Source organism: Dipodomys spectabilis, unplaced genomic scaffold (genome assembly GCF_019054845.1).
Source record: "Dipodomys spectabilis isolate Male_0828 unplaced genomic scaffold, ASM1905484v1 ptg000095l, whole genome shotgun sequence".
NCBI classification, from domain to species: domain Eukaryota; kingdom Metazoa; phylum Chordata; class Mammalia; order Rodentia; family Heteromyidae; genus Dipodomys; species Dipodomys spectabilis.
In genome coordinates, this window is record NW_024870772.1 from 21,375,824 (window position 1) to 21,402,301 (window position 26,478).

Sequence of the window (26,478 nt, forward strand, 5' to 3'; positions counted from 1 at the left end):
CTGCCGCGGTGCTGGAAGCCTCGGGTCTCCCGGAAGTGGCCTGGGTCTCTCGGTCGGGGTCGCCTCCGCCGTGCTGCAGCTGCCGCGGGCCGCGAGGGCGATGGCCGGGGCGGGAGCGATGGCGGAGGCGGCGCTGCTCCCGCCGCCCGAGGCTGCGGCCGAGCGCGACACTCGGGAAAAGCTGGCCCTGTGGGACGGGAGACCCGACAGTACGGCGCCGCTGACCGACCGGCAGACGGACTCGGTGCTGGAGCTGAAGGCAGCGGCGGAAAACCCGCCGGTGCCGGCCCAGGTGAGGGCATGGGTGGAGCGGGCTGGGGACGAGCGGCCCCGCGCCAGGTCTCCGTCCACTCGCCGGCCACCGTGGCGGGTTCGCGGCGGGAAGGAGGTGGCGGGAGCTCGGGCCGCGGGCCTCGTGTCCCCCGCTGTCAGCCTCGCCCCGTGGGCCCCGCGACCCCACCTTCCCCGCGGAGCATGGCGCTGGCGTCCGGGGCCAGCGTCCGGACGCGCCCGGCTCTCCCGGCGGCGTGGGACGGCGTGGGGCGGTTGGCCCGCAGCCTGGCTTCAGGCATCCTGCTCCGGGTCTCCTTCCCGTCTGCTGCCCGCAGCGCCTCCCAGCAAGGGGCTCGGCAGCCGCGGAGCTGGGCGGCCGCACGCTCGGGTCGGGAGGACCTGGCGGGGTGGGTGGGGGCCAGATCTCGGTCCTGCGTGGCGCTTCCTCCCGTGGGATGTCGAGCGCTCGTGATAGTCACAGTGTGGGTTCTGGGAGGTCGTTGAGTTAACCCGTGGCAACGCGGTTAAAGTTAAGTTTTCTTTGCAAGTGGAACCAGGACATTATTAACTGGTTGTTTGATGTCCTCCTTTTCAGCCGCTGGGATGCGAGGCATGTTTCTTGCACATGTAATTCAGTTCAACTAGTGAAAAAGGCAAAAAGTATGTTTTACGAGTTGTTGGATGTTTAATAACCTTTCTAGCTTTGAGGGCCAGGTGCAGGAGCGTTATTTTATTGGGGGGGGGGGTCCGGTCGTGGGGCCTGAACTCTGGGTCTGGGCACTGTTCCTCAGCTCTTCAGCTCAAGGCTAGTGCTTTACCACTTGAGGCTTAGCACCACTTCCGGCTTTTTTTTTTTTTTTTGCTTATGTGGTGCTGAGGAATCGAACCCAGGGCCTCATGCATTCAAGGCAAGCGCTCTACCACTGAGCCACCTTCCCAGCCCACGAGCATTATTTTATAAGCAAGGGTAGTGTTGGGATTGGAAACCTTTTTTTTATACGATCTAGAATTTAGGTCCAAGTGCAGATTGGAATTTAGCCTTCACTTTTGTCTGCCCTCACCCTTCAGAGGTTTGGTTTGATTTGAAAGTTCTCGCCTTTACTGTTGTGTGTCTTCACCTTTACTGCTGTGTGCACTGTCATAAAAACAGGTATTCGTCCTTGCGTGTGACTGTTTATCTCTAGGATATTGAGCAGGAAGTAGACCTTAAGTAGATAAATAAGGAAGCAAGCGAACATTTCTAAATCTTCCTCTGTCATTTAAGGTCTTTTGTGTTCTGGAAATAGAAGTTTTTTGTCTTATTTGTGGTGTTGGGGATGGAACCCAGGACCCTGTGCATGTTAGGCAAGTACCTTAACGTTGAGCTACATTTCAGTCTGTTTATAATCGGTTTTGTTCATTGCTGTAGCAGGATGCCCTGGTATTTGTAGCACATGGGGAAAGGGACTTATTCTACAAGAACATTTGTGTTTATTACGTTGGGTTATTTAAGTTTTTATTCTGAGTGAAGTAAACTTATTAATCATATACATGCTCACTCTTAGCTAAGAATTTGAGATAGTAGAAAGATGAGCAACTAGCTTCATAGAGGGATATAATTATGAGGATTATGCAGATGTACTGAAAAGAACAAGAAGGCACATTTACAGATCCGTGAGATAAGAAAAAAATAAGAGAAGAGAAGGGAAGATCTACAAGAGGAGGAAACGCTTTAGTAAGGAAGTTTAGAGTGAAAATTGGTGAGGGCTGGAAACTTGGCTTAGCGGTAGAGTGCTTGCTAGCATGTATGAAGCCCTGGGTTTGATTCCTCAGTACCATATAAACAGGAAAAGCCAGAAGTGGTGCTGACTCAAGTGGAGAGTGTTATCCTTGAGCAAAAGAAGCTCAAGGACAGTACCCAGGGACTGAGTTCAAGCCCCAAGACTGGCAAAGAAGAAGAAGAACGAAAAAAGGAAACTGGTGATGGAGGGCAAGAAGCCAGCCTTGAAAGGATTAAAGAAGTAGCATTCTAGCTAGAGGAAAAAGATTTGCAAGGTCACGGATAGGAATGTGCTTCAACAAGTTCAAGTCTTCAGTGAGGGGCTTCTGGTTCATGCAGCTTTGGTATTGTATTCCTGTGAGAAGGAAATATCTTGTTATTTTCTGACTCTGGAGTCTGAGGGGAATGTTCCCATTGCTATTCAGCTCTTTGCAGTGCTCATTTCCTTCAGTAAAGTATTTGTGTCTGATGGGGAAGATTTTGGAATTATTTTTCTATCCCTTTTGCCACACTTTTGATGTGGAAAGAAGAATGCCTCAGTTTTCATTGTGCTCAAGCAGTATATTTCCAAAGACAACACTTTTCTGTAGTGTTTCACATAATATAACATAGTGTTTACATAACATAAATTACTTCCTGAACAGTTGGAACTGGGCAGGTTAGTAAAATAGCAAGTGGGCAGCTTCAGGCTCAGTAAATATCAACTTTAGAAAAGAGCTTTCTCAGCAGGCGCCAGTGGCTCATGCCTGTAATCCTAGCTACTCAAGAGGCTGAGATCTGAGGATTGCTGTTCAAAGCCAGCCTGGGAAGCAAAATCCGTGAGACTCTTATCTCCAATAAAGCCACTAGAAAACTGGAAATGGCACTGTGGTTCAAGTGGTAGAGTGCTATCCTTGAGCAGAAAAGTTCAGGGAAAGTGTCTAGAGTTTAAGCCCTACAACTGACAAAAAAAAAAAAAAGAAAAAAAAAGAAAATAACTTTCTCATTTATAAAGAACCAGTCCTTATCTTGTAAAGCTGTGCTTTTTTTCCTTAAGAAGTTAAACTTTTTTTTTTTAATATCAAAGACTTTCTAGCTTCTTGTATACAGGGATTTTTTTTTTCCCCTGCTGAGTTTAGTAATTCTTTCTTAAAGTTTCAATTATTTATTTTTTTTCCTCTTCAAATGGTTGTACAAGGGAGCAGTATATCTTTTTTTTTTTTTTTTTTTTTTTTGCTGATCGTGGGCCTGAACTCCTTTGCTGATCGTGGGCCAACAACTCCTTTCCTCACCAGTTACATCAAGTAACTGAGAAAGCTATTTTCTAAAGTTTATAGCATTATGATATTTAGTAATTCTTTTTTTTTTTTGGGTCCAGTTGTGAGGCTGAACTCTGGGACTGGGCACTGTCCCTCAGCTCTTCAACTCAAGGCTAGCACTCTACCACTTGAGCCACAGCGCCACTTCTGGCTTTTTTTTCTTTTTCTTTTTGCTTATGTGGTGCTGAGGAATCGAACCCAGGGCCTCATGCATTGCAAAGCAAGCACTCTACCACTGAGCCACCTTCCCAGCCCTATATTTAGTAATTCTTGATGAAATGCTAAAATAATGTGCCTTGAAATAATTTACTCATAGCTTTTTTTTTTTTTTTTGTAGGTGGTGTGACTGTAGATGCAATATTTAGCTTCTGGAAGTCTTTGTTGTCTCCTGTATAAAATGGGGACCTATTTGATGGGGAGTTGTGAGAATTAAATGTAATTGAGTATGTAAAATACACATGCCCAGTAATTTCCTATATTACACTGCTCATGTGTTTTCCTTCAGATGATGTAGGCCTTTAAGGCCTACGTGAGAGTGCCATGATCCTGATCCCAGACTGGTATAGGTGTCAGACCAAAGCGGAGGTGCCATGAAGAGGTTCTGAGACTCCTATCTATACCTCTTCAGTGACTTGCTTAGCTGAAGTAATACCAGGTTTCAATTAGGAAATGAATTGATCACATAGATTATAAAAGTGATTTTCTCCTGTTCAGAATTCTGCAAGAAGTAAAGCTTGGGAGAGGAAGATATGTTTGTCTTTGCTTGGACCTGCTGACCTGTGGAGCTTTGCCTGGATGGTTTCTTGTAATTACTATCTAGTGTGCGCATAAGCTCTACAATACTTCTCCAGCACTACTAAGCAAGGTCTGTGTTCTTGTCTGTCTATTAGTAACTGGTTATTCCACTGGAAGTCAGGAGAGTGGGAGTGAGCTAGAGGTATTGAGTCACCCATTCAGAACTGAATGAGCCATTAGAACAAGGCAAGTTTGTGATACCACCACACTTCCTCTTGAATTGTCACTTTATTCCAGGTCTTTTGAGAAAAGATAGTGGGGCAGATGTACCTAATAGTGAAACCAGGTTTTTAGACTGCTTAGCCCTGTATGCCAGATAGAGATCTGGTGAATATCACAAAAAGGTGATGTTACATGGCAGCCAAAGAAGATAGCACTCAGACCATCTTCAGACATCTTCACCTGTCTTGAGTGATACAGACATTTGTGTTAAATAGGGAGAATTTTTCATTACGGGCAGAGGGTATGCATTATTAAAGTAGACCCAAGCAAAGCCACAGGTATGTTTAGAGGCAGTCAGAAGTGGCTTTAGGTGGTCCCACAGTCCACTGTCTCACCATTGCCCAGGTGGGATTCAGAAGTTGAAGGAAGCAGAAACAAGTCATTCATTGCTACAGCAGGTGGTCTACCCTGAGCTTTTGACTGCTCTCTTTGGGGCAGCGTTACCATTTGCCACAGATGATAAGAAGATAGGCTTTGCTAGTCACAAATTGCTTCAATCTGTGGTAAATCCTGTTCTTCTTGGAGGTGATTGCAAAGAGATTGCAGAGAGAATGGCTCACATCAAAGGGCAGAAATGCAAAGTTGGGGACTGGGTACCCAGGTTTTATCCTGCTTTTAGTTAATTCATGGGCTTCCCCAAAGCAGCTTTTAAGTTGTTTCTTAAATGGGACCATTTTCTTCCTCATGTTCTCTCTCTCTCTCTCTCTCTCTCTCTCTCTCTCTCTCTCTCTCTCTCTCTCTCTCTCTCGACCAGTCCTGGGGCTTGATCTCAGGGCCTGAGCTCTGTCCCTGAGCTTCTTTTGCTCAAGGCTAGCTCCACCATTTGAGCCACAGCTCCACTTCTAGCTTCTTGGGTGTATGTGTATGTGGTACTGTGGAATAGAACCCAGGGCTTCATGCATGGTAGTCAAGCACTCTACCACTGAGCCATGTTCCCAGCCCCCATTTTCAAGCATCTTATTTTGTTACTTTAAAATATCATTTTTTTGAAATGTTTGCATGATAGCTTCTTTTTTGTGCTTGATTTGAGGGAAATGGTTTTGTATTTGGAAGAGTAAGGGATCAGGAAGCCTTCTCCTGTTTCTGGTATTTACATTTTTTATGATAGAAAGGTAATTAGTATTTGTACTTGAAGTAATCAAATCAAATATTTGATAAATTCAAATAACATAACATTACTTATAACATCTAGATTGCAGAATATGAAGATTGGATTATCTATAACAGCCTCTCAAGTATCCTGAGAGGGGAGGGGGAGGTGTGTGTGTGTGTGTGTGTGTGTGTGTGTGTGTGTGTGTGTGTGTGTGTGTGTGTGTGTGTGTGTGTGTGTGTGTGTGTGTGTGTGTGTGTGTGTGTGTGTGTGTGTGTGTGTGTGTGTGTGTGTGTGTGTGTGTTCTGGGGCTTGAACTCACGGCTGGCTATCCCTTAACATTTTTTGCTCAAGGTTAGTACTCTACCATTTGAGCCACAGCTCCACTTCTGGCTTTTTGCTGGTTAATTGGAAATAAGAGTTTCACAGACATTTCTACCTGGGCTTCCAACTGTGATCCTCAGATCTCAGATTCCTGACTATAGGTATGAACTATCAGTGCCTGCTAGAGATTGCATTTTCCCCTCTCCCCAAAGTGAATCTTCTGTGCTCTCAAGTTGGCTGCCTTCTTTTTTCAGTGGCCTATGCTTTCTGTTGGTGCCCTATTTTCCCCTCTTCCTAGACTGTACTGCATTACACCCTCACTCATGGGCATCCAGTGAAAGTCCATCTTCCTCAGATGCCATAGTTACTTTAAGCTGCATACTTATACTGAAACCTCAGTTCAGATGGACTTAAGAATATTTATGATGTTGTAGATTATTTAGCTTACTTTTTGTTAGGCTGCAACCAACACTCTTAGCTCACTTCATCCTTTAGGAATATTTGTCAAATGTGAGCCTGATATGTAATCCTTTTCCCGTCTAGATATTGCATAACAATGTTGATATAATTTTGTAATTTAATTTTGCTATGGCTTTTTTTTTTTTTTTGGCCAGTTATGGGGCCTGAACTCTGGGCATGAGTGCTGTTTCTCAGCTCTTCAGCTCAAAGCTAGTGCTCCACCACTTGAGCCATAGCGCCACTTCCAGCTCTTTCTGCTTATGTGGTTCTGAGGAATTGAACCTAGGGCTTTATGTATGCACTGCAAGCACTGTACCACTGAGCCACCTTCCCATCCCATGCTATGACTTCTTATAGAACTAAATTTTACCTTTTTTTTTTTTTTTTTTGAACTCAGGGCCTGGGTGCTGTCCCTGAGCTTCTTTTTACTCAAGTCTAGCACTTTACCACTTGGGCCATAGCACTACTTGTAGTTTTTGAGTGGGACTTTTCTGTCCAGGCTGGCTTTGAACCATGATCCTCAGATGTTAGCCTTCTGAGTAGCTATAGTAGGATCACAGGCGTGAGCCACCGGTGCCCGGCTAAAATTTACTAAAAATGCACTATTGTAAAGGTAATTTAGTGACTAGTCTACTCCCGATAAACAGTACACATTTAGATTTATAAATTTATTAATTAAATTGCTGAAAACAGGATTAATAAAAACATTACTGGTAGCAGTAGCTCAAATTTATTGATCTATTATTACTATGCAGCAGGTTTTAGGCTTAGTGCTTTACATACTGCATTGCCTGTGGTGGACAATATTCCTTCCTTACAAAGACAGTCCTTGTTGGTAATTGGGGTGGTTCCATAGGGCAAGAGTAGATCCTGTTTAACATCACACAGCTCCCTCTGTCCTCCAGAACCCTCAGTGACAGCACACAGTTGCTATGACACTTTATACTCAACATAGATTCTCACTGGGTTTGAGAAATTTAATTCTTGCTGGGGCACAATCCTTTTATACTCAGGGATTATATTACCATTTGGGAAGAGTTTGTACAAATAAGTGATGCCCTAATAAGACATATTTACCTACATCCTCCAGTGGAGAGAATGTCAAGGACCTCCCTGATTACATTCTGTCTACAGCTTTCTATCACTTCCAAGAAGCCAGTTTTCTCACAACTTTTTTTTTTCTGCCTTGCCCTTCACAGTAATTTCATGATACAGATACTGTATCTGTATCAGAGAAAGGGAAGACATTGAGGTTCTTAGAAGCATTAAGTAATTTTCCCATTTTGACACAGCTTGTAAGAGCAGTTTGCAAATCAGGCTGCCTCTAAGTGTACTTTACCATGCTTTAGGTATACCCTCATTAGAATCCATATTAAAGGGTCATGTTTCTATATTAGTAATGCATTTTGCATCTAGTTTTTTTAAGCTTTGAAGAGAAAATATTTCCTTCAGATGAAACATCTGTGTTTAGAAAAACAGATAGGAAGTAATTTCTTAAGGTCTTGGATTATGACAGAGCTGGAATTGAATCTAAAAAAGAAGCCAGTTCTCAGGTGGACCTGTTGCAACAATGAGAAGTACAAAATGTCATGTCAAAACCAGCTTTACAATGTCGGAGGGGGGGGAGGGGGGGTATGATTGGGTGGGGGGGGAGGGGGGAGGCTGGGAAGGGAGGTGAAGGGTAAACAAAGGAGGAGGCTGCAATGCTTGGTAAGAAATGTATGCATTATCCTGACCATGTAATTGTAACCCCTCTGTACAGTATGTTCTCAAATAAAATAAAATAAAATTTAAAAAAAAAAAAAAAAAAAAAAAAAGAAGCCAGTTCTACTTTCTTCAGCATTTCCCTCCCTCCCTCCCTCCCTCCCTCCCTCCCTCCCTCCCTCCCTCCCTCCCTCCCTCCCTCCCTTCCTTCCTTCCTTTCTTTTGTCAGTTGTGGGGCTTGAACTCTGGGCCTGGGCACTGTTTTTCAGCTCAAGGCTAGTGCTCTAGCCACAGTGCCACTTCTGTTTTTTTCTGGTGGTTTATTGGTGATAAGAGTCATGGACTTTCCTGCCTGGACTGGCTTTGAACCACAGTCCTCAGATCTCAGCCTCTTGAGTAGCTAGGATTACAGGCATGGGCCACTGGTGCCTGGCTGCTTTGTCCTTTCTATTAAGTCTAAAAGCAGCTTGTATATAGGACTTTATTCAGGTAAGTTAATACCTGAGCTATGTGGGCCAGCCTGATCATGATCCTCTTGAGCATTTGTTTGGCAGTTCTTGCAGAGAAGCACAGCTACTTGTATACCTCTGACTGAAAAGTAGTCCTTCTTTATGTCTGTCCTCTTCGACTTGAGTGCACAGTGGGAGCGGTGAGGGAGAGGGGAGACACCCTCCTAGCCATCCAGATCAGCTCAGTAACCCTCATGGTCAGTGGAGCGACAAATACCACAGTCAGATTGCCTTCAGATCTCACAATATTCTTATTTATGCTTTGTATAGCTGGAATGACACACATGCTTGAGATGGGGATGGGATGTGAGGGGGAAATACAAACTTCCCATTCTGGCCTTGAACTCTGGCCTTGATCAGATCTTTCTGATCTCCATCTCTTAGGTAGCTTAAGATTACAGGTATAAGCCACCATGTTCAGTTTCTAACTATGTTTAGTAGTGGAGAACTGGAAAGCACTAAGAGGTAATGTTGGAAAACTGAGGTCTTGTCCTTGGAGCTCTCCTGAAATTGATAGGAACCTATGAAATCCTTTCCATTCTGGTATAATTTCAAAATCTGTAGTGAGAGTGTAGGTGAGATGTATTGGTGGACAGAACTGATAGGAAAAAGTAGATTTTATTGGCTAACATTTGGGTGTGGTTGGTCAGGCTTTTGTGTTAAATCTTGGAAGAGCAAGCTACTTTTAACAGCTTTTTCTGTTCACAAAAGATTCAAGTGAGAAAATGTGTGGATGAGTACAGATTTACTAGCTAACTCAGAATCACACCTTACTAATCACACAATGGGATATTGGTGGTCCTTTCCCTGAGATTTTTATTTTGCTCTAGGCTGATGCTCTGTGAGCCACAGCTCTACTTCCAGCTTTTTGGTGGTTAATCAGAGGTAAGAGTCTCATTAACTTTCTTGCCCCAGGCTGGCTTTGAGCCTCTAACCTGAACCCAGATCTCAAATCTCAGCCCCTAGCTAGGTTTTTAGGCTTGAGCCACCAGTATCTGACTATGTTTACACTTTGAGAGTAGCATTTAACATGTGTTAGTATAAATGGCATTTATTAATCTCATATCCTTTTATCTTTAAAAGCAACTGAGATGCAAAACATCTTGAGTTAAATTCAGAGAACTTTGAAGTTGCTTAAATATCTTTCTTTTTTCAAGCTTCCAATGGATGACTTGTGCAGTTTAACATCCCAATTGCTGTCCACTGAGCCAGCTGCAGTAGTGCCTGAGTCTACAGAAGATATTCTCTTGAAAGGCTTCACTTCCTTAGAAATGGGAGATGAAAGAATTGAGACTGCACAGCAGGTAAATGAATGTACCTTTGTTTTTTTGGCCTGATCTGGGACTTGAACTCAGGGCCTGGGCATTGTCTTTGAGCCTCTTTGTTCTACGGGCTAGTGCTCTGCCACTTGAGCCACAGCACCATTTTGGACTTTTTCTGAGTAGTTTATTGGAGATAAGAGTCTCCCAGACTTTCCTGCCCTATCTGGCTTTGAACTGCAATCTTAGCTCCCTGACTAGCTAGGATTACAGGCACAAGCCACCATGTACCTGGCTAAAATTTATTTTTTAAATTGTTATTTATATAAAGGTGATGTACAGAGGGGTTACCAATTGCATAAATTGGGTAATGAGTGCATTTTTTTTTTTTTTTTAACCAGTCCTGGGGCTTGAACTCAGGGTCTGGGTACTGACCCTGAACTTCTTTTTCTTAAGATAAGCACTCTCTACCACTTGATCTACAGTACCACTTCTGGCCTTTTCTGTTTATGTGGTACTGAGTGCATGCTAGGCAAGCACTCTACCACTAAGCCACATTCCCAGCCTGAGTGCATTTCTTTTTAGACAATGTCAGGCCTTCCTTCGCCTCTCCCAAGTTTTTCCTTTCTATCCCTACTCACAAATTGTATAGTTCATTTTCAACACAATGAATGTCTAGTGACTACCACTGCTGCATTTATTCACCCTATGTCTTCTATTTCTATGCTCCTCTCTTGCCTTCCCAAAGATAGGTAGAGGAACAAACAGTACAAACAGAAGAGAAAACATCAAAGAAAAACTTCTTGTTTCCATTTCCTGGAGTTCTTTTTAATATGTATTAATTATTCTATATGATCAGGTGCACATGGTCATAGTGACTATTTGTTTTAAGTCAATCTGATGCACAGTCATATTGGCAGTAAAAGTTAAGATATTCTAATGTGTATATTGTAAGATTGGTTGATTGTGTGTGTGTGTGTGTGTGTGTGTGTGTGTGTGTGTGTGTGTGTGTGTGTTAGAGAGAGAGAGAGACTGAGGTTTTTAAACTCAGGACTTCAATCTTCCTAAGCAAATTCTCTGCCATTTGAGCAAACCCCCAAACCCCTGCCCCTTTTGCCTTCTTACTTATTATGTAGAATCTTGATCTGTGGATTCATCTAGAATAACTCATGTGCCTAATCTTATGTAACATAAGATCTTTATGAGAATTAAATGGGCTGATGCTTGTAGATGTGATGTGTGGCAGGCAACACACACTAAGTGCTCTCTAAATGATAGTCAAGCTACATGCAGACCTTCGTATCCTTGGCACTGACTTTTGTTTTTTTAAAATTATGCATTTATTTTTATTGTACAGAGGGGTTTCAGTTCAACTTGTCAGTTTATACTTGACATTGACTTCTACTTCACAATTGGACACGGAATCTTACCATGTCTGAAATGAAAATGAAATCTCCTATATTAAATTTGCATGACTCTCTAAAAGGTTAAAAAAGATGAATTGAGTTACCATTTTTTATGTGTCAGCTAGGTGAATTTTGACAAGTGTATACTGGTATAACTGCCACTATCAAGTAATAATACATTTTTATCATCACCTAAACCTCCTTTATGCTTGCCTAAGTTAAACCCCTCCCAAGTAATGGGATTACAAGTATGTCTCACCATGCTCAACTCTGCATATTTTAAATCATGGATATTTTCCATAACACTGGTGTGGTAGGGCTAGATTCAGACTAATGTTAAAGGCCATGTTCTTTGTTCTTTTTGTATAAGAAGGTATCATTGTGACATTTCCACACTAAACAATGGGCTGGGATCAACCTCACCTCCTCTCTTAATTTCCCTTAATCCTTTCCCCACCTTTAAAAACAATTTCAGCCATAGTCATTCTTATTCACAATCTTTTTAGCCCTTCCTCTTTTGTTGGTATCCAGCTTCCATCAGTGCTTGTTTTACTTTTCTGTCATTCTTTTTTTTAAAGTGTGTGTTCTACCAAAGGGTTTTTACTGTGTGTCAGATGTGGATATATTACATTGTGCGAATCTAGAATGCTGCTTTTTCCCTGTCCTCTCTGTTAATCAGTAGCTGTCATTGAGATTCCTTATACCATCCTCATACATAATTGCAGTGTATTTCAAAATCAATTCACCCTCCATCTTTCTTTTCTTTCCTCGAGTGCCCCTCAATTTCTTAACATTCCATGTTCTTAAATGTCTGTAATATTATTTTTGAGTTTATATTTTTATATTTCTTATTAGATAATAATGATATTTGTCTAAAGCTCTATTCTATTCATATTGGTGGCAAGCTAGTAAGTAGTATTAGCTTGTTACTTGGGGAAAACATTTTTTTTTTTTTTGGGTCTGGTCGTGGGGCCTGAACTCTGGGCCTGGGCACTGTCCCTCAGCTCTTCAGCTCAAGGCTAGCACTCTACCACTTGAGCCACAGCGCCACTTCCGGCTTTTTTCTTTTTGCTTATGGTGCTGAGGAATCGAACCCAGGGCCTCATGCATGCAAGGCAAGCGCTCTACCACTGAGCCACCTTCCCAGCCCCAAACATTTATTTTTTTATATATTGTTTCTTTAATGCTGTTCCTTACTTGTCTCTGGAAATGACCAATATTTTTAAAATTCTTTTCTTAGAATATAGTATTATGCATGTATTATATATGCTTAAACCCAATTCTTGGTGAGTGAACCTAAACAATACAATTTAGGTAGTATTTACCATTTGATTCATAGTTTAGCATGTAGTCACTTTCCATCTTACCTTTTTTAATTTGGTTGATAACAGTACTCTTTTTTTTTCCAGTTTTTCTCGTGGTTTGCAAAGCTACAAACTCAGATGGATCAGGATGAAGGAACTAAATATAGGTATGTGTGGCTCTTATATTTGTTAACTATTTAAATTTTAGTCATCTCAACATTTCTTACTCTGTATCTTTAAATAAAGTTGCAAAGAATTTTTTTTTTTTTTTTTTTGGGTCCAGTTGTGGGCCTGAACTCTGGGCCTGGGCGCTGTCCCTAAGCTCTTCAGCTCAAAGGCTAGCACTCTCCCACTTGAGCCACAGCGCCACTTCCGGCTTTTTTTTTTCCTGCTTATGTGGTGCTGAGGAATCTAACCCAGGGACTCATGCATGCAAGGCAAGCGCTCTACCACTGAGCCACTTTCCCAGCCCGCAAAGAAGCTTTTAACAGCTATATTTTTCTTTGAGTAGCCAGAGAAAGGATTTTGTTCGTTATAATTGCCATTAGAAGTTATGATATTGTTTTTTCTTTTTAAAGGACTGAGTTCAGGTAGGTGTTTTAAAGGCATCCTGACAAGTGTGTTGGCTTTCTTTTTTTTTGGGGGGGGGCAGGGGGTCCGGTCGTGGGGCCTGTACTTTGGGCCTGGGCGCTGTCCCTTAGCTCTTCAGCTCAAGGCCAGCGCCCTGCCACTTGAGCCACAGCTCCACTTCCTGCTTTTTTCTTTTTGCTTATGTGGTGCTGAGGAATCGAACCCAGGGCCTCAGGCATGCAAGGCAAGCGCTCTACCACTGAGCCACCTTCCCAGCCCTGTGTGTTGGCTTTCTAAAGAGAAGCATCTGCAAAAGACTAAGGATAGCATCCAGATTGAGAACTATGTATTCCATTGTGTGTCCTGATAACATGGGAAAAAGTGACCCTGTACAGTTTCTGGCTGATTTTGGGACTGTAGGTTCTACATTCATTCTCAACATTTATTGATACTTTTTATTGTGTAGACACTGTTAGGCTCTTTGATATGTGATCTCAAATGAGATATAGTATCTATGTGAGGAAAGGTATTAATAATTCCAGTTTTATAGATGTGCAAACTAAGGCCTGGAAATAGTAAGGGAACAGGTTCATTGTTTGGATTTAGACAGAGCTGGAATTTGAGCCGTCATTTTCTAACTCAAATCCGGAATTCTCTCTACAACATTTCAAAAATGGCAGTTATGTGTAGGGTTGACCTTACTTGCTGCCTTCGGATGTCTTTGTGTTCCTGTCTTTGAAAGTTGAGCCAGTGATTATTCCTTTGCATGGGAAAAATCAGGTTAAGGCTTTAAAATAACTTCTTTTTATTGCTTACAGTATTGAAACAATTTGTGAGGTAGGTTTGCTTTATTTCTGAATAGAATCAGCCTTTGTTAAGTAGATCACATTTTCCTCCTGGAATTCAAGCATTTTGGGAAAAACGAGACTTTGTTGTTTATTGACTGTGGTTTCACTAGGGGAAAAGATTATTGCCAATCCCCTTTTGGTTCTGTTTTCTAGACAGATGAGGGATTACTTGTCTGGGTTTCAGGAGCAGTGTGATGCCATACTGACTGAAGTGAACAGTGCCCTGCAGCACCTGGAGTCACTGCAGGAGCAGTATCTTTTTGTGTCCAATAAAACAGGAACTCTCCATGAGGCCTGTGAACAGCTCCTAAAAGAACAGGTAACTGGGAATAGGGGAGAGGGCCAGTGATTATATTGAACATTGTATTTTTGAGTAGATGAATATAATTTAATAATTTCCTTACTTTAGCCAAGTATATGCTGAACATTATTACTTAAGTGCATGAGATCTGTGCTAAGCATTCAGGTTGCTACGAGGTCAGCTTGCTTTCATTAATAATAAGCCTATGTGAACAGGCACAGACAAACTTTTCTGTTTTTAATGTTAGGTTTCAGTGTAGTTTTGGAGTGTAGTGGATGATGTACTGATTTGCTCTGCTCACTCTATCATTGACATTTTTCAGACACTCTGGGTGACTAGCAGATCAGCTGATCAGTGTTAAACCTAAACTCATGACTTGGAGTGAGAGCATTAAAGTTACTATATTTATCTCAGGATTGCTTCTATATCTACTTCTGTGTGCTTTTAAAAATCTAAATGTCTAACAAATCTATTAAAAGTAATTTTGGGATGAGAATGTTGATTCTTATATATTCTTATAATAATTCATTTTTCTTTTTTAAAAAACACAAGTCGGAACTTGTTGATCTGGCTGAAAACATCCAACAAAAACTTTCCTATTTTAATGAATTGGAAACTATTAACACAGTAAGTAATTTTTACTTTTTTACAAAATTAGTGATTTTTATTTTGTATTACCTCTTTTTAGTTCAGTCTTCTAACTTTTAAATTGGCTTGAGTGATAATTTTAACTTACTCAGAGATATTTGTAACCAAAGGACATATATTACCTGTTTCAAAATATTTCAATATTATTTAAAAATAGTTTTGCTTAAGTTGTGTTACTTTTTTTTTTGGGTCGGGTCGTGGGGCCTGAACTCTGGGCCTGGGCGCTGTCCCTCAGCTCTTCAGCTCAAGGCTAGTGCTCTACCACTTGAGCCACAGCACCACTTCGGGCTTTTTTCTTTTTGCTTATGTGGTGCTGAGGAATTGAACCCAGGGCCTCATGCTTGCAAGGCAAGCTCTCTACCACTGAGCCACCTTCCCAGCCCTAAGTTATGTTACTATTAAAATATCTTTGTTGGTTATCTTTTCCAGCAATCTTGTCTGTAAGCTGTGAACATTATGAGAAGAAATACTCAATTTTTAATCTTTCTGTGATTATGAGTTATGACATTAAAAAATTCTCATGTTTTAATTTGAAGAAATGTATCATGATAAAGTATCTAGAATTCTAACTAATAGCCAATATAGGCTGCTGTAAATTATATTTCTATATCTTTCTGACTCATAAATTACAGTAATTATAATTAAAGTATGTCATTAAAATGATGAGTACACAGTGTAATAAATGCAATAATAAAACTAGCATCCAGTTAGTGTTGAGTGCAGTGGAGATGTAGTCATTGGTATGCTACTTGTGAATCAAGATAAATAATTGACTAATAATAATTTGACTTCTTTTTGTGGTTCTGGGGATTGAACTCAGACCCTTGTTTTAGGCAGGGGCTTTATGGTGGAGCCACTTCCTTCCCACTCCTAGCCGCATACTTGACTTTCATATGTGAATGCTAAGCATAATATGAGCCCTACAAGTATTCAAAAGTAGAATCATCATAAACATTAAATTGTAAAAAGTAGGGATAAGTATTTGATGTATTGTTTCAACTTTCGTGCAGTTTGTAATAAAAATATTTGCTAGTTTATACAGGATTCTATTAAAGTTTAATAGGTATTAACTGAATTAAAGCCGTATTGTTTTTTATTTTTGTTTATTGTACATGGACTCTTGAAGATAATTTTAATGAGTTTTAAAATGTGTTGTTAAAAATACAAGTACACTATATTAGCTCTAAAAGGAAATATGTTAATTCTAATTCATAATTTTCAACTTTTACTTTTTTTGTCAATAACTTTTTTTCCACTTGAAGAAACTGAATTCTCCTACGTTGTCTGTGAATAGTGAAGGATTTATACCTATGCTGGCCAAATTAGATGATTGTATAATGTATATCTCATCTCATGTAAGTTTTATTTATTTTTTGGTGGTATTGGGGTTTGAACTCAGGGCTTTGTGCTCACTAGGCTTGTGCTATAACACTTGAGCCATACCTCCAGTACAATGTGATTTTAAGAAATCTTAGCATTCCTGTTACACAACTTCTACTATAAAAGAAAAATTTTTTTCTGTGGGAAAAATGGTTACTCCTTCTATCCATGGCTTCTGCATCTGTGGATTCAGCCACACAGGCTGAACTTTGAATGGAAGACTTAGGAAAAAAATGAACTAAATAGCATACGCTGTTTGTTACTGTTCCGTGAAAATACAGTGTGCCAACTGTTCATAACATTCACATGGTATTAGATGTTGTACATAATTTACAGATGTTTATCTAAAGTTTATGTAAAGTATATGAGTGGATACACATAGATTATTTGGAAATACTATACAATTTTATGTAAGAGACTTGAGAATTCACAGATTTTGATATCCCTGAGGGTCCTACAACCAACCCTCTATGCGGGTTGAGTGTATGTAATATTTGTCACATGCGGAACAATAGTAGCAATAAGGTCTTCGTTGTTTTCAGGAGTAGTATAAAAAGTGCCTTCAAAGAGACTCAGTAGAGAGCTCCAGTAGTATAATTCTTTAGAAAGACTAAGTCAAAGCCCAACAAAATAAGCACCAGGAAATGGGTACTTGCAAGAGGTGGGGGTGGGGCCAAGGGGAGAGGGGTGGATGAAGGGAAAAAGGGGAGGAGAATGCAGTCAAGAATTATTGTACATTCTACAAAATTAAGAAAAATAAGGGAAAGCATGGGATTGAAAGGGGGTAAATGTTGAAGGGGTTACACAGACCAAGATGCATTGGTATTCATGAATTGCTTTATTAAATGGCAAAAAATTCAACATGTATCCTACACCATTAAGAAAAGTGAGGGAAAGGATGGGTTGGGAGGAATGAGTTGGAATGTTGAAAGGGGTGACATTGAACAAGATGCACTGTATTCATAAACTGCTTTGTTGAGTGGTAACTCTTATACAGCTACTTAAAGATAATAAAAATATAAAAAAAATAAAAAAAGTACTTTCTGCTTCTGAGGTCTCCCCTACAGTAGAAAGGGTCCTTTCTGGTTGAGTCATTTTTGTCCTACCTGAAAGTGTAAACTGTTTTTAAACTGGGGATATCTGAATATGCAAGATAATTTCTTTACAAATAGAAATTGTTTCTTGGGAGGAGAAAAAGGGACATGATCTTTGATTTTAATAACGCTTTTTGTCTCCCAAGGACTTATTGGTCTACTTATGTCTCCTAACTCCTACCCTTATTTGGTAGGGCCTTATATATCAGTCTCAAAGTCTGTGGGTTACTGAAAATATATTTTGGTCACAACTGCAAATAACGATGTTGGAACAGAGGATTGGCTGAGACCAAGTTGTTATAGTTTTTCAGTCAGCTCATGATCTACATAAACTTTATTTATTTATTATTATTTATTTATTATTATTTATTTATCTACTTATTTTACATAGTTGTACACAGAGTTTCAGTTCTACAAGTCAGATCACTCTTTACCAATATCTCCTTTCCATTGTACTCCCCTGTCTTTTCCAGTTCCATTCATACCCTCAAGTTAGGTATTTCAGCTTTTGCATAATGTACATTGAATATAATGACTGTACTTGCTTACTCTTCCACCCTCCATTTCTGTGCTGCTTCCTCTCCAGTCTGCTTGTGCCCCACTCCCTCAGCATCCAACATGTTTCAGGATCCTGATACTCATTTTGTGTAAACCTTTATTTTGAACTTCATATATTGTTTTACGTAAAGGACAGCATGTTTTTATTTTAAGCTTGCTTTTTAAAATTTTAAAATTGTTATTATAAAGGTGATGGATAGAGGGGTTACAGTTATATAAGTCAGGTAAAGAGTATATTTCATTTTGGACAATGTCACCTCATCCCTTATTCTCCCAGTTTTACCTCCCCATCCCCATTTAAGCTTATTTTTTTTTTGGTTAAAGTTTATTTCTTCTTTGTAAATCTTTTTTTTTTTTTACAGCCTAATTTTAAAGATTACCCTGTATACTTACTGAAGTTTAAACAATGTCTTTCTAAAGCTTTGCACCTCATGAAGACATACACTGTGAATACACTACAGACCCTCACAAATCAGTTACTAAAAAGGGTGAGTTAATCTCAAGAGTAGCTGTTTTTCGATTCATTTATCATTTACAGTTTTCATTAGAAATTAGTACTTTGCAATTCCAAAATACCTTTTATTAAGATTATATGTTATATATATATTTTATTAAGATTATAATAGGAGAAAGGGTCATATTATATATGTCCATTATAGTCTTAGTTTCAAATATTATATAACAGTATAAAAAGTACCTAGTGATATTTGATTAAAAAAAAAATTGAGGAAGTAACCCTGTGGCTCAAAAGTGGTAGAGAGGTAGCCTTGAGCACAAAGGCACAGGGACAGCGCCCAGGCCCTGAGTTCAAGCCCCACAACTGACAAAAGAAAAAAAAAATCAGATTTTAGCCGGGTGCTGGTAGTTCACACATATAATCCTAGCTACTCAAGAGTCTCAAGATGGCAGTTCGAAGTCAGCTCAGGCAGAAAAGTCTGTGAGAGTCTTTTCTCCAATAAAACTGCTCAGGTAAAGCTGGAAGTGGTGCTGTGGCTCAAGTTGTAGTGCACTAGCCTTGAGTACAGAGGCTTAGGGACAGTCCTGATCTCTGTCCCCAAGTTCAAGCCCCAAGACCAGAACAAAAAAAATTGAGCTACAAGCTATTTGTCATTTCTTGTCTAAATTGCTTGTGAAAATATTGGGAGAAGATACTCCAGAATAATAAAAGTGGCTCAGTTTGAATGGTGAATAATTTATTTATAGTGCTGGGGACTGAACTGAAGTTGCTTTACCATTGAACTACATCCCCAGCCATTCCTTACTTTTTTAACCCTAATTTTTTTTTTTTTTTTTGTATTTTTTTCTTTTTTGGAACTAGAGATTGAACCCAGAGCATTGCACTTGCTAGGCAAGCGCTTAGCCACTGAGCTACATCTCAGGCTTTTTGCCTGTGATTATGTTTAGGAGCAGAAATAAGCAAAGAAGAAAACAAACTAGTTACAAGTTACAGTATATGCTAAGTAGAAAATTAACAACCTCTTATGTAGGTTAGAAAATAAGAGTAGCATTAGCTAGGATAGTCATTGAGTATAGTTCTTTTCTAAGAAAAACTATATAAAGGATATGTTTTATTTATTTTGTTGGTCATGGGGCTTGACCACAGGGCTTGGGGTCTGTCCTTCAGCTCTTCAGCTCAAGGGTAGCACTATTATTTGAGCCACAGTGCCACTGGTTTTCTGGTGGTTAATTGGAGATAAGAGTCTCATGGACTTTCTTGCTTGGGCTAGCTTTGAACTGTGATTCTCAGATCTCAACCTTCTGAGTAGCTAGGATTACAGCTGTGAGCTACTGGCACCGGGCTCTTTCATTTTTTAACATCACTTTATAATGAACCTGTAAAGTGTTTTTGATCCTATAATTCAAAGCCAGTAATTTTGGCTTGCATTTTTCTATACTTATTGTTCTTATCTGACATGACAGCTGATCTATATATCAGCAAGTTTAAGAAACTAATGTCCATTAAATAAGTATTTGCTCTGTTAGTGCTTTACTATTGAACTTCACTAAAGATTTGTGAGTGCATTATGCTAATAGATGGGTATACTGTATCTCAGAGATTAAGTAATTTGTCTAATCTTACATGCAATAAATAACAGTATGAATTCTAATTTAAGTCTGTTTACTGCCAAAATTCAAGTAATATACAATAAATCTTAAATATAAAGAGAGAGAGAGATGACAGTTCTTAACTATTTCTCATCTGTAGCAATAAAATTGTATAATCTCTGTGAGATTTTTTTTTCTCAGCTTTTAGTATAGAGGCCATATACTAGATAATACGTAATATTACATTTTCTGAGTATTTGTTTGCTAATTATCCTTTTTTATGTTTCTTTAGGATCCTTCATCTGTACATAATGCAGACAATGCTTTTACACTATTTTATGTGAAATTTCGAGCTGCTGCCCCCAAAGTCAGAGTAAGTCCATTGGCATAAATAGAATATTATCATGAAATATTCTCAGTCAGCCCTTTGGAGGTCCTTTGCTAATCTCAGAGATAAGAACAGGAATGAAAAGAAGGCATTATCCTTTCACATTTCAGCAGTGTATCATAGAGGTGTGTCCTGGGGAGCTGGAAGTTCACAGAGGAGGAAACACCTTGTTCTTCCTGTGATGCTTAGGAAGGTTTCTAGATGCAAGTGGCAATTGAACTTCCGAATCTTTGATTTATATAGGACTCAAGAGGGTTGATAAAGGTATTTTATACAGAAAACGTTACAGGGAAGTCTGCAGAGCCAGAAAAGAAATGTATTTGGGAAGAATCCATGTATTTATTTGTTGTGACAGGAATGCAGGATGTTAGTAGGTGTGATGAAAGGAAGGCAGGAAAGGTGACAGCAATTAGATCCAAGTCTGGGTCTGTAAAATATAAAAACAACTAGATTGTCTTAACTATCTTCTGTGTTTAAGATCCTAAGGGAGGTGTCTACCCATCCCATCTTTTTTTGGTACCAGTCCTAGGACTTGACCTCAGGGGCTAAGCACTATCTGCCTAGCTTTTTTACTCAAGGTTAGTGCCTTGCCACTTGATCCGCAGCTCTACTTCTGGCCTTTTAGTGGTTAATTGGAGTTGAGGCTCAGGAGCTTTCTTGCCTTGCCTGGCTTTGAACCACAATTCTCAGATCTCCGCCTCTTGAGTAGCTAGGATAACAGGCGGAAGCTACTAGTACCCAGCTTGGAAAAACATCTTAAGTGAAATATAGAAATAGTAAGCAGATATTCCCCCCCCTCAAAAAAAAAAAAAGGTAGAAAAACATTGTTGGAAAAAAATTACAGAGAAAAAGTTGAGGATTTAAAACTTAATTTTCTAAATTCTGAATAGTAAAAGCAAAGGCTAAAATGGAGATGTTTGTAAAATTAACATTTTTAATATGTTGTACTTATAAATCAGTACAAGAAGATGAATACCTAATATTAAGTGACCAAATTACAGAATATGTGAGAAATGCATTCAAGTTAAGGTTTAGCTTTTTTTCTTTCATCTATCAGAAATAGGCAAATGAAAGTGTGGTACAGTAGTGCTTTCAAAGATTTGATGAGAAGCAGTACTGCTGATGGTGATATGAATGAATTACTTCCTAAACTATATTTTAGCAGTATACGTGAAAGCCTGTAAAGTACATCTCTCCTTTGATCCAGTGTATTGGGATCTTCACTGGAGAGGTAAATGTTCTTATTATACCGGCCTTCTAATAGAAGGAAGTGTGATCTCGAGAGGTGAACTAGAGCTTGCCAGGGCTTAAATAGTAATGATGGAGCTTGAACTCCTTGGTTTCACTCCATGCACTTAACCAGTCATGAGGATTCTTTAGAAACACCTTAAAGTTCTAAACTGTAGAATTGTTGACTTATGGTCCATTACTCAATATGATAAGATGTAGCCATTGGGCTGGGACGGTGGCTCAGTGGTAGAGCACTTGCCTTGCATGCATGAGGCCCTGGGTTCGACTCCTCAGACCAGATAAGCAGAAAAAAAAAGCCAGAAGTGCTGTGGTAGAGTTCTAACCTTGAGCTGAAGAGCTGAGGGACAGTGCCCATGCCCAGAGTTCAGGCCCCATGACTGGATCCCCAAAAAACCCCAAAAACTAGATAATATGTAGCCATCTTCACATACTGATTTACATGTTATGTATAGTGATTGAGTTTTATTAGCAACCAAAAACTTGATTACAGCTTTCTATACATATTACTGTAATGTGGAAAATTATTTAACGATGGCAATATTACTTCTTAAAGGATAAGAATATAAAACTAAATATATAGTATAATTCTAGTTTTTAAAACTAAATTTAGAACTATAGGTATAAAATATTAAGTGTGATAACTTTAATATAGGTGATAACTTTAATAATAGGTTATTATTATGGCTTTAAATTTTTTTTGGGGTGGGAGGTAGGTTGTGGGGCTTGAACTCAGAGCTTGGGCTCTGTCTCTGAGCTCTTTGCTCAAGATGAGCATGTACCACTTTTTTTTTTTGGGTCTGGTCATGGGGCTTGAACTCTGGGCCTGAGCGCTGTCCCTCAGCTCTTCAGCTCAAGGCTAGCGCTCTACCACTTGAGCCACCACTTCCAGCTTTTATTTTTCTGCTTATGTGGTGCTGAGGAATTGAACTCAGGGCTCATGCATGCAAGACAAGCATTCTACCACTGAGCCACCTTCCCAGCCCCGAGCATGTACCACTTTGAGCCACAGCTCTGCTTCTGGTTTTTGAAGGATTATTTGGAGATAAAGAGTCTCAGAAGGACTTTTCTCCCTGGGCTGGCTTTGAACCATGATCTTCAGATTACAGGCATGAACCATTGGCGCCTGGAGTGTTTTTTTTTTTTTTTTTTTGCTTGTTTTGTTTTTTGTAAGTCTTGAGGCTTGAACTCTGGGCCTGGGTGCTGTCCCTGAGCTATTCAGCTCGAGGTGAGAACTATACCACTTGAGCCACAGCGCCATTTCCAGTTTTCTGGTAGTTAATTGGAGATAAGAGTCTCATAGACTTTCCTGCCTGGGCTGGCTTTGAACCACAATCCTTAGATCTCAGCTTCCTGAGTAGCTAGGATTACAGGCGTGAGCCACCAGCTCCTTGCCCTGGTATGGTTTTAAACTTTTTAATGTTTATATGAGTAGCTAAGATTACAGGTGTGAACCACCAGTACCTGGCCCTGATGTGGGTTTAAACTTTTTAATATTTATTTTTTAAAGTGAATGTGGTACAATTATAGTCAGAAAGTAATGAAAAGTACAATTGAAATAGGTTTGTATTTTTCTTTACAGACTCTTATTGAACAGATAGAACAACGATCTGAAAAAATACCTGAGTGAGTACCCAGAAGTTCTTTGGCTTCCACATTACGTTGTACTTTTGCAAATATGTTCCCAATATTTTCTGAGCAATTGCCTTCAAACTTGTTCTTGTGTCTTATAAACCGTTTTGGGGAGCAAGGTTTCAGACTTGACTTAGCAAGTTTAAATGGTGGCATTATTTCCCAAAGCAGAGTTTCCTTTCATTTGGACAGATATGAGGCCTTCTATTTTGTGTGTGTATGTTTGCATGTGTCAGTACTGGGCTTGAGCATAAGGCTGTGCACTAGTTTGGTGTTTTTTTGCTCAAGGCTGGTGCTCTGCCACTAGATCCACAACTTCACTTCTGTCCTTTTCTGGTTAGAGATGAGTCTCTTGGACTTTTCTTTTTGGGTCCAGTCGTGGGGCCTGAACTCTGGGCCTGGGCACTGTCCCTCAGCTTTTCAGCTCAAGGCTAGCACTCTACCACTTGAGCCACAGTGCCACTTCCGGCTTTTTTTCTTTTTGCTTATGTGGTGCTGACGAATCGAACCCAGGGCCTCATGCATGCAAGGCAAGCACTCTACCACTGAGCTACCTTCCCAGCCCCTTGGACTTTTTTTGTTGGTCGTGGGGCCTGAACTCTGGGTCTGGTTGCTGTCCCTCAGCTCTCCAGCTGAAGGCTGGCACTCTACCACTTGAGCCACAGTGCCACTTCTGGCTTTTTTTTCCTTTTTTCTTATGTGGTGCTGAGGAATCGAACCCAGGGCCTCATGCATGTGAGGCAAGCACTCTACCACTGAACCACTTTTCTAGCCCCAAAACTTTCAGGTTCTTTTTTTTTTTTTTTTTTCTTTTGGTCGGTTGTGGAGCTTGAACTCTGGTCCCGGACGCTGTCCCTCTGCTCTGTCAGTTCCAGGGAAGCGCTCTACCATTGAGCCACAGTGCCATTGCGGGCTTTTTCTGCTTATGTGGTGCTGTGGAATCGAACCCAGGGCCTCATGCATACAAGGCAAGCACTCTACCACTGAACCATCTTTCTAGCCCCTCTCTTGGACTTTTTTACCCAGGCTGGCTTCAAACCTTGATTCTTAGATCTTAGTCTTCTGAGTAGCTAGGACTACAGGCATGAGCCACTAGCACCTGGCAAGGTCTCTATTTGTGCAAAATAAAATAAAATAAATATATATATACATACACATATATACACATTTTATATATATATATATATATATATATATATATATACATATATATATATAGAAACTAAAGAAAAATAAGTAGAGCTAATTTTGCTCTTTTTAAATTACACTTCACTTGTTGGGCACTGGTGGCTCATACCTGTAATCCTATCTACACCAGGAGGCTGAGATCTGAGGATTGCAGTTCAAAGCCAGCCCAGGCAGGAAAGTCTCTGTAAAGTCTCAGAAAACCGGATATGGAGCTATGACTCAAAGTGATATAAGGTTAGCCTTGAGCACTGTCTGGGACAGTGTCCAGACTCTGAGTTCAAGCCCCACAACCAACCAAAAACAGAAACATTATAATTCACTGAAGATTTTTTTTTTTTTTTTTTTGGGTCCGGTCGTGGGGCCTGAACTCTGGGCCTGGGCGCTGTCCCTCAGCTCTTCAGCTCAAGCTAGCGCTCTACCACTTGAGCCACAGCGCCACTTCCGGCTTTTTTCTTTTTGCTTATGTGGTGCTGAGGAATCAAACCCAGGGCCTCATGCATGCAAGTCAAGTGCTCTACCACTGAGCCACCTTCCCAACCCTTCACTGAAGATTTTAAAATAAAATCTTTTCAGTGTCTCTCAAAACAAGTCATGCCGTCACTTCATTATGGTGCTTTACGTCTATATTTCTAACCACTTAATGTGGGCTATAAGAGGTGACCATTGTTACTTTTGAAGCTCGGCAACTTATACTTTTTGCCAGTACTAGGCCTTGAACTCAGAACCTTGTACTCTCACTTGGCTTTCTTGCTATGGCTAGCACTCTACCACTTGAGTCATTCCTCCAATTCAGTTTTTGCTCATTAATTGGAAATAGAGCCTTTGGACTCACCTCCTCTCCCCCCACTTTTTTTTACCTGGATTGGCTTCAGATCATCTTCCTGATCCTTGCCTAGCTAGGATTCCAAGTATGAGCCACTGGATGCCTGGCCCTATTCTGGGATTTAAAATCAGATTTAATTTACATATCTAAAATCAAAAGTTCCCACCAGAATCTTATTTTTTTGTCTTCCACCAGATACCAGCACCTGCTAAATGATATCCACCAGTGTTACCTTGATCAACGGGAACTTCTTTTGGGTCCTAGTATTGCCTGTACTGTCACAGAATTAACTAGCCAGAACAACAGAGATCATTGTGCCTTGGTAAGTTTCTACCTAGTTTTGTTTAATGCTAAGTGTTCCTCAGAGCTATGTTTATATCTTAACGGATTTGCCTATCTCTTATAATAATATTGGTTGTCCTTTGATATTTCTGAGAAGTTGCCTCCAAACTTAATTTTGTACCACGTAATTTATTTTGGGAACATGCCTTTAGTTTCCATATCTGTTTTTCAGATATGGCAGACTGGTTTAATAATTAGCCTTACTTAATTTTGCAAAGTGTTCTCAATTTATTTTATTTTATTTTAATTAATTTTTGTGCCAGTTCTGGGGCTTGAACTCACAGACTGGGTAGTACCCCTGAGCATTTGTACTCAAAGCTAGTGCTTTGCCACTTGAGCCCTTGTTCTACTTCTGGAATTGGAAAGAAGAGTCTCTGGGACTTTCCTGTCTGGGCTAGTTTTGAACTCTGATCATCAGATCTCAGCCTCCTGAGTAGCTAAACTTAGTGTATTTTTTGATAGGGAAATACCTGTTAGTGTGTTTTTAATTCATACTATAGGAAAATACATAAAGGAGAGTTTTCTTTTTCGGTCATGGGGCTTGAACTCTGGGCCTGGGCGCTGTCACTCAACTCTTCAGCTCAAGGCGAGTGCTCTACCACTTGAGCCACAGTGCCACTTCGGTTTTCTGAGTGGTTTATTGGAGATAAGAGTCTCATGGACTTTCCTGCCTGGGATGGCTTTGAACCATGATCCTCAGATCTCAGACTCCTGAGAAGCTAGGACTTCAGGAGTAAGCCACCGGTGCCCAGCAGGAGTCTTTTTGTATGTACCCTTCTTTTGACTGGAAAATTAATTTGTGTTCATTATTTAAAGTTTAGAAAATAGAGCACTAAGAAAATAAAGGGCTGGAGATGTGGCTCAAGGGTGCCTTTCTGGCAAGTACAAGGCCTTACGTTCAAATTTGAATATCTCCTTTTTATCCCTACCAAAAAAGGAAGATTATCTATTACTCCATTTTGTACTTATCCTTTAAAAATAAGGCATTTTCTGTTGTTGGTTGTTTTTTA

General features: G+C 40.2%; 1 protein-coding gene across 1 annotated transcript in view; it reads left to right on the forward strand.

Moving 5' to 3' along the window:
- Cog3 (component of oligomeric golgi complex 3) overlaps positions 1-26,478 on the forward strand; it is a 60,735-nt gene continuing 34,257 nt past the window's right edge. The window contains exons 1-10 of the mRNA XM_042685412.1: positions 1-292; positions 9,591-9,737; positions 12,508-12,569; positions 13,974-14,139; positions 14,674-14,748; positions 16,032-16,124; positions 18,164-18,289; positions 20,140-20,220; positions 23,066-23,109; positions 25,322-25,448. Coding sequence (XP_042541346.1) covers positions 101-292; positions 9,591-9,737; positions 12,508-12,569; positions 13,974-14,139; positions 14,674-14,748; positions 16,032-16,124; positions 18,164-18,289; positions 20,140-20,220; positions 23,066-23,109; positions 25,322-25,448 — 1,113 coding nt within the window. The 5' untranslated portion in view covers positions 1-100. The remainder of the gene's footprint in view (positions 293-9,590; positions 9,738-12,507; positions 12,570-13,973; positions 14,140-14,673; positions 14,749-16,031; positions 16,125-18,163; positions 18,290-20,139; positions 20,221-23,065; positions 23,110-25,321; positions 25,449-26,478) is intronic.